Genomic DNA, 12,947 nt, shown 5'->3' with positions numbered 1-12,947 from the left:
TCACTGCTCTCCCCTTTCCTCACTCTTCTCACAACTGGCCCTGATCCACTGACAGATCACACACACGGTCTGCTCCTCTTACACGATGTGTTACAACACGCTTAGAGTGTGAAGTGCGCGGCTTTAGGTTGACACGCAAGCTACAAGCATGACCAAGCCAAGTGCCTCAGTTATCACGGCCATAAAGAGTTATCATCAGACATGAAAAGTTAAACAGCAGAATAAATCAGTGTTTAACAAAAATAAATCCAACGTATTATCATCTGAATCAAAACTCATATCTCGTTACACCACACAGTCGTCCTGAACCTTGAATGATTTAGCGTCATGATGGAGCTGCGACTGATTTCAGTGCTGCATTCTACTGACACATATTTTTTCTAAATATCTGTTTTTATATGATTTATATTTTTTATTCAGTTATCATATCAATTGTGTTTTTTTACACAATTCATTTTTATTTTACATATTTTGCACACTTTTTTTGTCATTTTATTTAGTTTTATCTGTTTAAATATCTTATATTATTATGTCAAATATATATATTTTTTTTATGATTTTCTAATGATTTGGTTATTTGATTAGTTTTTTTTTCTCATATTATTTTTTTAAATGATAGTTTTACATAATTTATTTAATTTATACTTTCTGTCATGGGACTTTTTTTTAAACACAATTTAGTTATGTGATTGATCCCTTTTGATTTTGCATTATTACTTTCTTTACATTATTGTTAAAAATTTTTTTTTATGATTTTTACAATTTGATTGGTTTTATTTATCACATTCATATGTTGTCTCACATGCTAGGTTTCACATGCACTTGTAACGAGTAATCTAACGCATTAGATCCGCCATTTAAGTACTCAGTTGTTCAGTTATGTTTTCAAAAACGTAACTTGTTATTCAGATAATTTATGTAATCCGTAAGCTAGACAGCAGTGATTCCATTAGTGTGTGTGCTTACAAGTCGTCACGTTAAAGACCGTCACGTTAAAGACTTAGAAGAATTGAATTGTTTATGAAGGAACCCATCACTAATTTAAATCAATGTTACTGTATAGAACAGGACACATTGTGTGTATGCGTAAGTGTGAAAGAGTGAAAGAGAGAAAGGGTTATTTTAAACTGAGATGTGCAAATGAAGTGCAGAGAACTCTTTTGCAAGTGAGGTGTGGCTATGAAGCACAGCTTGCACGCTGACTAGTCCAAATTACAAGCAAGGAAATACAGGGAAAAAAAGCTCCACTGCCATTTTACTCCCTGCTTTCTTTCTCTCTCTCTCTCATTCTCTGTGCACATGTCTGGACTTTAAGGAGGTTGCCAGGCTTCAGTGAATGTCTGTCTGTATGCTGCTCTCATTTATTCTTAATCCATTCCTGTGTTCAGTGTATTAAGTGTGTGTTAGTGCTCTCTCTCTCCCTCTCTCTCTCACTCTCTGCATGCACACTGTTAATTAGTGATGAGAAGCCTGAAACCAGAGCTCGTTAGCGTAAATCAAACAGCATCATTTAACAGGGTGAGACCAGTAAAGAACAACCGAGCCCTCTCCTGCCCTGCTGAGTCGCCTGTGCACGAGCTGGCGAGCCCGCTGACGGACACATCTCAAATCATTCACTGCAAGGGGTGTAGCCAGGCCTTTTACTACACACTAGCCAGGGTAGACCTGATGAGTCTGTCAGGGTGGAAATCTAGGGTGGGGCAAAATACTGATTTACATATGAAGAGGATTAATTAATTGCAAACTACATTTTTTTTATTTATTTGCAGTTTGGCATTTAAAGGTACATGTAACATGTTATGGCAGATAGATAGATAGATAGATAGATAGATAGATAGATAGATAGAAATTACAGACAATATCAGTAGATAACATAGATACTATACATTAGACAAATCATATAGTTAAATACTACATATACCATACCGTAAATAGATACTATAGAAAGAAATTATATAGTAGATATATATTATGGATAAATACTATAGATGCTATACATCAGTTAGGTTATACAGTATAGATAGATACAATAGATACTCTACAGTAGATAGTTACTATACATACTACAGATACTATAGATACTATGCAGTAGATATTATTTATTCTAATAATTACTGAAATTACTGATATATACTATAGATTTTTAAGAGAGAAAAGATATAGTAGATATACATTGTAGATAAACACTATAAACACTATACATTAAGTAGGTTATATGGATAGATGTTATACATACTACAGATAGATCCTATACAGAAGAAATATACTATAGAAACTACCTGATACTATGCAGTAGATACATACTATACATAGATACTCTTTATTCGATAGATAGATAGATAGATAGATAGATAGATAGATAGATAGATAGATAAGATTCCATAGAAGAGATGATGTAGAGAGATATATACTGTAGATTTTTTAGAGAGGTACAGTACTATATAGTTGATAGATCAATATGATAGATATTATACATTAGATAGATATAGATACTTCAGATAAATGTTAGATACTGTACTATGTAGTAGATAGAGACTATAGATAGATATTATAGATCCTTTAGAGAGACACTGTGTGTGTACTATTATACTATATAGATACTATTTATGGGTATTATAGATACTGCAGATGAATACTATAGATACTGTACAATAGACAGATACTATAGAAAGATACTGTTAACTTTAGATAGAGAGATACTGTACTATACAATAGATAGATATAGTAGATAGATACCACAGAGAGATATTATAGATATAATAAAAGTAGACGAATACTATATATGCTCTATAGATAGATACTAAAAATACTATACACTAGACAGAAACTAAAGATCGATACTACAGATTTGATAGAAATACTATATAATAGGTATACTATAAATTGTTACTACGGATACTATACTTTATATAGATACTAAATAGTGTAGATAGATAATATATGTAGATATTGTACAATAGATACTTTAGATACTGTAAATAGGTACAGTAAGTAGTAGACTGGAAGTCTCAGACATACTCGTGTCACTCATTCATACTAATTAGAACACTAGGCCACGCCCACACAGAATCCGTGATCAAAGGTTTTAAAGGATTTAAGATTAAAGGTGTTAATAGGATGAAATCAGTCATAACATAAATGGACAGTAATCAGAGAAACGTGACATAAAGACTCGGGTAAAGTTTGACGGCTGAGCCCGCTCTTTTTTTAACAAGGCTGATTCACACAGAACTGTAGATGAAGCATAAAGCTATGCGGGGTATGATTAGACCTAGCAAGTGTTCATTCCCTATATATGACTGCTAGGTGTGTGTGTTGGGGGGGGGGATGGTATATATACAGTGTTGGTGTTGGATTCCTTCCCTCAGTATTTATAGAGAGCATGTGAGACACTTCATACTGTCTGACCCATATGCAGAAGGAAGGCCCTTCTATACACTCACATAACCTGCATTTCTGAGCTGCCAGAGATGAGCTCTGTGTGTAGAAGAGAGAGAGAGAGAGAGTGTGTGTGTGTGTGTGTGTGTGTTGGTCCCTCAGCTGTCCTCCTTAAAGGTCAGTGCACAGCATGCATCACAGTAGTGCCTCCTAGTGTTGGTTAGTGTGTGTGTGTGTGTGTGTGTGTGTGTGTGTGTGTGTATGTAATGTGTGCAACGTGTGCGTCACAACTCTAAAGAATGTTCATCATTCACTTCAGATGGCATCAGGCATCAACAGGCGGAGTAAGCGAAGAAAAGCTGACGGTCCTAACAGTTTCTCTCTCTCTCTTTCGCACAGACACACACATACTTAAGAATGTCGCACACTGACATTAAACACACACTCAGCAATTAATGTTGGACTCAAGGGGACTGTTCCCACTGAAGAACTGGCTGCTTCCAGAGAAAAGAGGATGGTGTGTGTGTGTGTGTGTGTGATGGAGAAGGGAGGTGCTGCTGCATTGCAGTGATCCACACAGACCCAGTGTCACGGCTAGTAATACACAGGGGAAGAGAGAGAGAGAGAGAGAGAGACTCGTCTCCTGTATAGACTGCAGCAGTATTTATAGATTAGGGGTCAGAAGAGCAGTGAGGTGTCTCTGGGAATCCTCTCTCTATTTCTCAATTACTTAATTTCTGTAACATAGGTAAAAAAGAATCGATAGATACTTTAGAGACAGATGGATGGTTAGAGTGCATTTGTCTCCGACTTACGAACATTGGACTTATGAATTTCCGCAGATACGAACAGACCGCGCATCTATAAACATTTGTAGATTCAATCAACTCGCGGAAATAGCTCATGTGTATTGTACAAAAAAATTGACACTGCAGTGCCTCAGATACCAGTATTTACAATTATATATAATATTTTCGGTGTATAAGTAAATGTATAAAATGTCCAAAGTTCTGTGTGCATTTGAGAGGGTGGGAGAAATGAGTCGGCCTCTGCAGTTTTAATGAATCAGTCTGGAAGCACGATGATAGAAAATGGCTGTGCTGTAAAGCTGTCCTGATGGTAAATAATCCTTATTTCACAGGGGAAAATCCTCAATTTACAGTCCAATACAGTGGAAAACAGCTCTTGAGACAAAATAGAGTCCATTCAAGCATGTAAACACCATGTAGTGTTATCTCTCCTTCTTAATGTGGGGAAACAGGACAGATGCTCTGTTAAGATGTAGCCAAGTTGATTGGTATGCTTTATATTGTATATCCATGCCAAAGGTGTATACTGTAAGACTCGTTTTGTCAGACTTAAGAACAAATCTGACTTATGAACATGCTCCGGAACAGAACTCGTTCTGAAGTCGGAGATTTACTGTAATTGGCACCTGTAGTAAAGATGTAGTATTAAAAATGCTTTGGTGTTACTTTTGCTTGAAGTCACAGTGATAATAAATAAAGTCTCGCCTTTAATTTAACCTAGCATTATTTATTATTAATATTTTTCACATATCTAAACAACTCAGAGATGGATTTCAATTTCTCAGTCCTCTTAAATTAAAACTTTGGATATCTAAATATTTCCATTACAATCTTTTCATTTTCTGCTTCTTAAGTTGTTCGATGTGTGTGAACAGTGATTTACAGCAAAAACAAATCTTAAACAACATTAACATAGGTATCCTTGTGCCAAATGGACTGGTTTGAGTATTCCTCTGTTGATCTCCTGGGATGGAAATCCTTTTTGATGAGAAACGTTCGAGGAGAACAGTATGGCAAGTCCAGCTTGAGCTGACTGAACTGCTGCAGTAGGTCAGATAACCACTCTGAGGTGAGGCTGGACACATACTCACCCAAAGTGGACAGCAGAGGAAAGTAAAATGTAGTCTGGTCTGATTCTCAGCTTCTCTTGAGGCAGACAGATGTTTAGGTCAAAATCTGGCACCAAGAGCAGGGATCCATGGAACCAGTCAGTCAGTCAGTCAATCAATCAATCAATCAATCAATCTATCTATCTATCTATCTATCTATCTATCTATCTATCTATCTATCTACAGAAAATTATGTGCATCCCTTGGATTTGGTGGGTTTCCTGCATTACTTTGCCATAACATGTTATCTATCTTTCAACGATAGACAAACACAACATGCTTAAGTTGATAACTCACACACACACACACACACACACAACACAATTATAATTTATTGAACACACTCATTAGACATTCACAGTGCTGCAGGAAAAAGACCTTTGGCAAGAAAAACCCTTTGGCAGCATTCACATAAAGCAAGCACTTTTCCAAGAGCCCTGGATCAGACCTGCACAACGTTCAGGAGAAATTATTGTCCATAACTCTTTGCAGAACTGCTTCAGCTCGGACACATTCATAGTATGCCTGCAGCTTCTTCCGCGGTGTTCTTCCATGGACACCCTGCCTGTTCAATGACGTCGCCAGTTCCAGAGATGTCTTCAAGCCTCTCGCCTATCATCCTTTGAAATCATCTTGTACAGGAAGCGTAGCCACAGTACCGGACTATCTCCGTTTCTAGACAGTTTGTCTCACTGTCGCCTGATAGATCACTTCGTCCCCTTTCCCTTCTCCTAATGAGATCAGCTACTCTTAATCGTATGTCCTGAGGGATCTCCTTCATGCAGGTGCTACTTACGAACAGTAAACTTATCAATCAGTATAGCTCTAACCCAAACCTTCAAGCTCATTCATTAACTGGACTCCAGGTGTGCAAACTTCTGACTCCAATTGGCTTTCATTCAAGTAATTAATGTATGGGTTCAGTTGCTTTGTTCCCTCAGCACTGTGAATGTTTAACGAGTGTGTTCAATAAAGATGTGAGAGATTGTAATTGTCTGTGTGTGTGTGTGTGTGTGTGTGTGTGTGTGTTTCTCTCTCTCTCTTTCTCGCTGTCTTTCTCATTTTGTCTTTTTACCTCTTATTCTGTCAGTCTATAGCTCTGTCCTAATCTCTGTTTTTTTCTTTATCCTTCCATTAATCTCCGTCACTCTGTCTTTTTTTCTCCCTCTGTTTCTCTCTTTATCTTTTTCAACTCTCTCTCTCTCTCTCTCTTACTCCTTCCCTTTCATGCTGAGAGGAACAGAAGGGAGAGGAAAGTCTTACACACCTTGATCCGGCACAGCCATCTGCTATGTGCGCTCTCTCCCTCTCTCTTTCTCTCTCTCTCTCTCTCTCTCTCTCTCTCTCTCTCTCTCTCTATTTCACACACACCAACACACATTCTTGTACCCACATAACAACAGTCAAATTAAAACACATAAAACACATTGAAACAGTAATGATGATGCCCGCATGTCTGTGTGTGTGTGCGTGTGTGCGTGTGGTACACAACAAATTGCTTGACTTGCATATCCTGTGAACTCACCTAACATGTCACGTACAAAGCACAGTACGTGCTTGCAAGCACACACACACACACACACACACACACATATTTTTTTCACAAAGAGTTTGAACTGTAAATAAGTAAACTCTATTCATCTCACATTTTCTCTGTCTGTACTTCAAGGGCATGTGTTTATAAATCACTCATTGTGTGTGTGTGTGTGTGTGTGTGTGTGTGTGTGTGTGTGTGTTACAGGTGCAACCCGGGACATCGGTTCCGCTCTGACCCGGATGTGTATGAGACACCGCAGCATAGAAGCCAAACTCAGACAGTTTTCAATGTGAGCTCTGCATCGTTACACACACACACACGCACCTACACACACACACACTATCATGATCAGTGGCCCGATCCAGCTGCGGGAGCGAATCCAGATGTTTTCCACGAGATTCACAGAAAAGAAAACATATTGCACTCTTTTGTTGTTGTTGAATTTATTTTTGTTATTGTTTAGGAATTTGTGATGTGTGTGTGTTTGTGTGTTTATTTGAGAGAGCATTTAGTGTTTTCGTGTCTTGGTAAGAGTTTACTGTATGTTTTGATAAGTGTGTGTTGTGTGCAGGGTGTTTGTCGACTCACTGATTAACCCGCTGCAAGAGCAGATGGAGGAGTGGAAGAGAGTCGCCAACACTATGGATAAGGACCATGCCAAAGGTATACACACACACACACACACACACACACATGCAGGGCTCTCATAGCTGCAAGCATTTCTGTTTTCTGTTTGCATGCACTGAACAGCCTCTGATTATTCACTCATCACAACTCTATCTGATCTTTTAAAGGGTCTGTTTTTATTTTTCTCTCTTTTTTGAAGCAATTCTTCATTGTAGTACTGACTGACACGTCTTTCCTCTCTCACTCTGTCTGTCTCTCTGTCTTTCTGAATGGACAGAATACAAACGAGCACGACAAGAGATCAAGAAGAAATCATCAGACACGCTCAAACTGCAAAAGAAAGCAAAGAAAGGTCAGTCATTCCCACGCTGACCCGTGTTCATGCATAAACACACACTAATCGAGCTCGATTTAAGGAAGGGGAGATGTTTTTATGGTTTCTGGTGTGGGTTAGGTTTTGTTAAGACCTTATTTTCCTTTTACTTCCTAAAACAAGAGCTTCATTTCTTACTTGCCATTTTATTAAAGTTTATGTGACATGACAAGAACGATGGTGTAGATGGTGGTGGGGATGAAGATTTAGGAGCGGATGTGTAATGTGCGGGGGTGAGAAAGTGTCAATGGACTAAAAGACTAAAGTACCACTAAGCCTTTGAAGGCAGAGATGAAGTAGATGAGCTGCGGTAGGGGTGAGGCAGAAATAAGGTAGAGATAAGGCAGACATGAGGAAAAAGTAGAAATGAGGCAGAGATGAAGTAGATAATAAGGTAGAGATAAAGCAGGAATGTGGTAGATGATGTGGTAGATGAGGTAGAGATAAATTATATGATGAGGCAGAGATGAGGTAAAGATAGAGATAGGGCAGATACAGTATAGTGAAAAGTAGTGAAGAGGCAGAGATGAAGTATATGATCAGGTAAAGAACCCTAACCCTATCTTGACCTGAAACCCTACAGTAACTTCCCACCCAGACTCTAACCCTAACCCCATCTATATTCTGACCCTTGAAGTTATGAAGCAACGATGAAGTTATGGTAAGGTAAAGCTGAGGCAGAGACAAATTATATGATAAAATAGAGATGAAGAGGCAGAGATGAAGTGTATGGTGAGGTAAAGCTGAGGCAGAGACAAAGTATATGATGAGATAGAGATGAAGAGGCAGAGATGGAGTACAGTAGATGGTGGGGTAAAACTGAGGCAGAGACAAAGTATATAATGAGATAGAGATGAAGAAGCAGTGATGAAGTTGATGTTGAGGTAAAGCTGAGGCAGAGACGAAGTATATGATGAGATATAGATAAAGAGGCAAAGATGGAGTAGATGGTGAGGTAAAGCTGAGGCAGAGACAAATATGTGATGAGATAGAGATGAAGAGGCAGATATGAAGTAGATGGTGAGGTAAAGCTGAGGCAGAGACAAAGTATATGATGAGATAGAGATGAAGAGGCAGATATGAAGTAGATGGTGAGGTAAAGCTGAGGCAGAGACAAAGTATTTGATGAGATAGAGATGAAGAGGCAGAGATTAAGTGTATGGTGAGGTAAAGCTGAGGCGGAAACAAAGTATATGTTGAGATAGAGATAAAGAGGCAAAGATGGAGTAGATGGTGAGGTAAAGCTGAGGCAGAGACAAATATGTGATGAGATAGAGATGAAGAGGCATATATAAAGTAGATGGTGAGGTAAAGCTGAGGCAGAGACAAAGTATATGATGAGATGGAGATGAAGAGGCAGATATGAAGTAGATGGTGAGGTAAAGCTGAGGCAGAGACGAAGTATATGATGAGATATAGATAAAGAGGCAAAGATGGAGTAGATGGTGAGGTAAAGCTGAGGCAGAGACAAATATGTGATGAGATAGAGATGAAGAGGCAGATATGAAGTAGATGGTGAGGTAAAGCTGAGGCAGAGACAAAGTATATGATGAGATAGAGATGAAGAGGCAGATATGAAGTAGATGGTGAGGTAAAGCTGAGGCAGAGACAAAGTATTTGATGAGATAGAGATGAAGAGGCAGAGATTAAGTGTATGGTGAGGTAAAGCTGAGGCGGAAACAAAGTATATGTTGAGATAGAGATAAAGAGGCAAAGATGGAGTAGATGGTGAGGTAAAGCTGAGGCAGAGACAAATATGTGATGAGATAGAGATGAAGAGGCATATATAAAGTAGATGGTGAGGTAAAGCTGAGGCAGAGACAAAGTATATGATGAGATGGAGATGAAGAGGCAGATATGAAGTAGATGGTGAGGTAAAGCTGAGGCAGAGACGAAGTATATGATGAGATAGAGATGAAGAGGCAGAGATGGAGTTGATGGTGAGGTAGAGATGAAGTCAATGATGATGATCATTATGATGATGAATAGAAATGAAGTTAAATTGATTAAATTGGCGATGTACATATGATGTAGATGATGAGGTATAGCATGAAGTGATACTAAAACAGAGATGACGTATATGATAAAGTAGAGATTATTTAGATGATGATGTAGAGATGAGGTAGGGAAGAGGTAGTGATGAAGTAGAGATTACGATCCCAGGTACTATAGTTCAATAGCTCTGGGAACCAGATGTGTCAGCTATACTTAATTTACCAGTTTATGGATTTATGTGTGAGTTGGATTACCAGATGTTTTAGCTACACTGAACATACCATATGTGTTAGCTAAAGTTAATTTACCAGATGTGTTTGCTACAGTGAAATTTACAGATATGTCAGCTGCAGTGAATTCACCAGGCATTTAGCCACAGTTAATGTAAGTGAAACCAGAATAATCATTATCAGATCTTCGTAGACCGTTTTTATTTTTTATTTTCTTGTGTCTACTCTTCTGACATCACGCTAATTAGCTTATCCGAGTGCAAAGCCTAGATGTGGAATGGCTGCCTAAACAAACCTTTAGAATGGAATGTCGAATCTGATCCTCAGTGGATAAACTCCTAAAGAGAATTGATGCAGAAAAACTTCTCAGGTGTCCTACCTTTAAAGTAACAATGGCATAGAAACGCTCCCAACCCTAGTGTTCAGATGTGGTCTCTCTGTTCTTTTCCCGCTTGTTTGTGCTGCTGGGCGCCTATCACTCTCTGCTTTTTCCATTTCATTAGACCGTCTTTAGCCTTGATTGCAGACACTGTGATGTCCAGTTCATGTGTGAAAATGAATCCTCATGTTTATTATCTAAATCCTGGAATATGCCCCGTGCCATCAGGGAAGAAAAAACTCCACAGACGGGTTAGTCTGGTCATTCAGTACATTCAGGTCATCAGCTGACTTCATTTGATTGTCGCATAACGTTGCTGAGTCTCGACCCGAGCAACTGAAGCAACGTGGACACTATACATGATCGCTTCATGCGCTTCCCTTCTTACCCTGACACGTCCATCGCTCTGGAATAGGGTCAGTCTAGACTCATCAGATCACATGACCTATTTCCATAGCCCCAAGTCCAATTTTTATGCTGCCTATTAAATTAAAAGCTTTATTCAGATGAGTCTTACTAAAAAGTGTTTGTCTTATGGACACACAGCTTTTTAGTCCCAGTCCTATTAAACATAACTCTGATTTCCACTGTCCATTTTTTCTTCACAATGCAGCTTCACCAAGCATTTAAGTGATCCCTGATCACAGTCATTCACAGTTTATGTTTAAAAAGTTTCTTCTGTGAAGTTGATGGTTCAGCACTAGCCTTCCAAGATTTATTAACGATTGGACAATCCAATGCCATGTAAAGGAATTGTCCAATCAAAGGTTTTTAAGTATTTGCATATTAAATGCGAACAGCAGCGATTATTGTTAATAATATTCATTACATGCCGTATGTTTTATATCAGAAGTGTCTCAGATAAAATAGTTACTGAAGCAGTACTTATTAGTATAATTAGTAGTAGGAGTAGCAGTAGTAGTATTAAAAAAAAAAACAGATATCAGATCTCTGGAGAACTCTGATCCTCATCCCTACCAATTAGAGGACAGAATATCTTAACTGTAAAGACAGAGGGGAATAAAGCGTAAAGACAGGAATTTATCTAATGAACAAAAGGCCTTTGTTTTGTCTTGTTTAGTTTTTTACATGGTAGTATGAATGTGAAATTTTATGCTGATCTGTAGCGCACCACAGCAGACACGCCCTGCACCCTGTGAGTTTCCAGGATTAAGCAGCCAGTGGATAAACCTTAGTGCCGTGGAGTTAACATCGCCTTTCCTTTAGGCCAGCGCATAAGGAACATAGATAGCATGGGCATTTGTATGCTTCTATATATATGTGTGTGTGTGTGTATTAGAGAGAGTCAGATTGTTTTTTCTCAGAGAACGTCGCTGAACCTAGATCTTGCATGTCTTGGGTGATTTAGTTCTTCAGCACAATACAGGCTGGCTTTTTTTTTTGTGCCAATAAATGTACTAAATTTGTAAATTTCTGCTTTTTATACTAGCACCAGGTAGATTTGCTACCTTGCTGTTTGTCTGTTTAACCCTGAGCTCTTCACAATGTTCCCAGCATGTTTGCATGGGCTTTCCCCATCTTCCACAAACATGTGGGTTGGTGGATTGTGTACACTGAATCATCCCTGGGGTGTGTGTGAGTGTGTAAAGCACTTACCAAGGATGAGCCTATTAAATGATAATGTATCGAAAGCTTAATTATAGTGTAATAAGTGCTTTACTTAAAGATCATTTCAAAAAGCAATGCTGTTGGCTTTTACTTCCTATTAAATTCAATGTGTGCACTTAATGCACAGTAAGGTATAAATGTTTTATTCTGTCGAGACTCCATGAGATTCCAGGATGTAATAATAAAGTACTTGTATAATGTTTAGTACTGTGCAAAAGTCTTAGGCACCATATTATATGCTGTACCAATTTTGTTTTATATGTTTATCATGTCTGCATAATTATGTACAAAATCATTCGGTATTTCCATACATAAGTTAAAAATTTATAAATAAATAACATTACAGAAGAATATATACATGGCTGTAAGGAAAAAAATATAGTACACGACAGACCAGTTTTCAGATGGCAACAAAAAACCTAATATACGCTTCTGGGATTTGCATAAAAATAGAAAGGAGTGAGTGTGACAAAGTCACCAGAAGAACTCAAGTTCTTAAATTTTAAACAAGTTTTCACTCCAAATATAGACTGTTTATTTTATTGCTCTTTATAAAAGTTCTTTTATGCAGAAATGTTTTCAAAAGCATATTTTGCTTATGCCATATTTTTGTATGTGCCCAAGACTTTTGCACAGTACTATACAGTAAGTAAAACAGCTTTTAGGTTGTACTGAGTTTGCTGGAGAATATGAGTTCTTCTGGTAACTCTGTCACACTTATGAGAGTTAAAAAGCTGCCTTTATAACTCTATATCCAGTTATGTGAGGTAAAAAAACCTCCCTTATTTTTCTTATATAATCTCCTGCAACACTAATGCACTTATCCCAGTGTTTCACTCGTGCTTGGATACCATCAAGGTAGAAGGTTTTTCTTAGGAGAC

The 12,947-nt window shown here is 38.1% G+C and overlaps 1 protein-coding gene across 4 annotated transcripts in view; it reads left to right on the top strand.

The window, feature by feature from the left end:
• LOC128513315 (protein MTSS 1-like) overlaps window positions 1-12,947 on the top strand; it is a 40,535-nt gene that overhangs the window by 14,062 nt on the left and 13,526 nt on the right. For all 4 annotated transcript variants that reach the window (XM_053487077.1, XM_053487060.1, XM_053487068.1 and 1 more), the window contains exons 4-6: window positions 7,038-7,122; window positions 7,405-7,496; window positions 7,738-7,812. In XM_053487077.1, coding sequence (XP_053343052.1) covers window positions 7,038-7,122; window positions 7,405-7,496; window positions 7,738-7,812 — 252 coding nt within the window. The remainder of the gene's footprint in view (window positions 1-7,037; window positions 7,123-7,404; window positions 7,497-7,737; window positions 7,813-12,947) is intronic.

Source organism: Clarias gariepinus, chromosome 2 (genome assembly GCF_024256425.1).
Source record: "Clarias gariepinus isolate MV-2021 ecotype Netherlands chromosome 2, CGAR_prim_01v2, whole genome shotgun sequence".
In the NCBI taxonomy this organism is placed as follows: domain Eukaryota; kingdom Metazoa; phylum Chordata; class Actinopteri; order Siluriformes; family Clariidae; genus Clarias; species Clarias gariepinus.
Note: the sequence above shows the minus strand (reverse complement) of the source record. Positions and strands in the feature narration are given on the sequence as shown.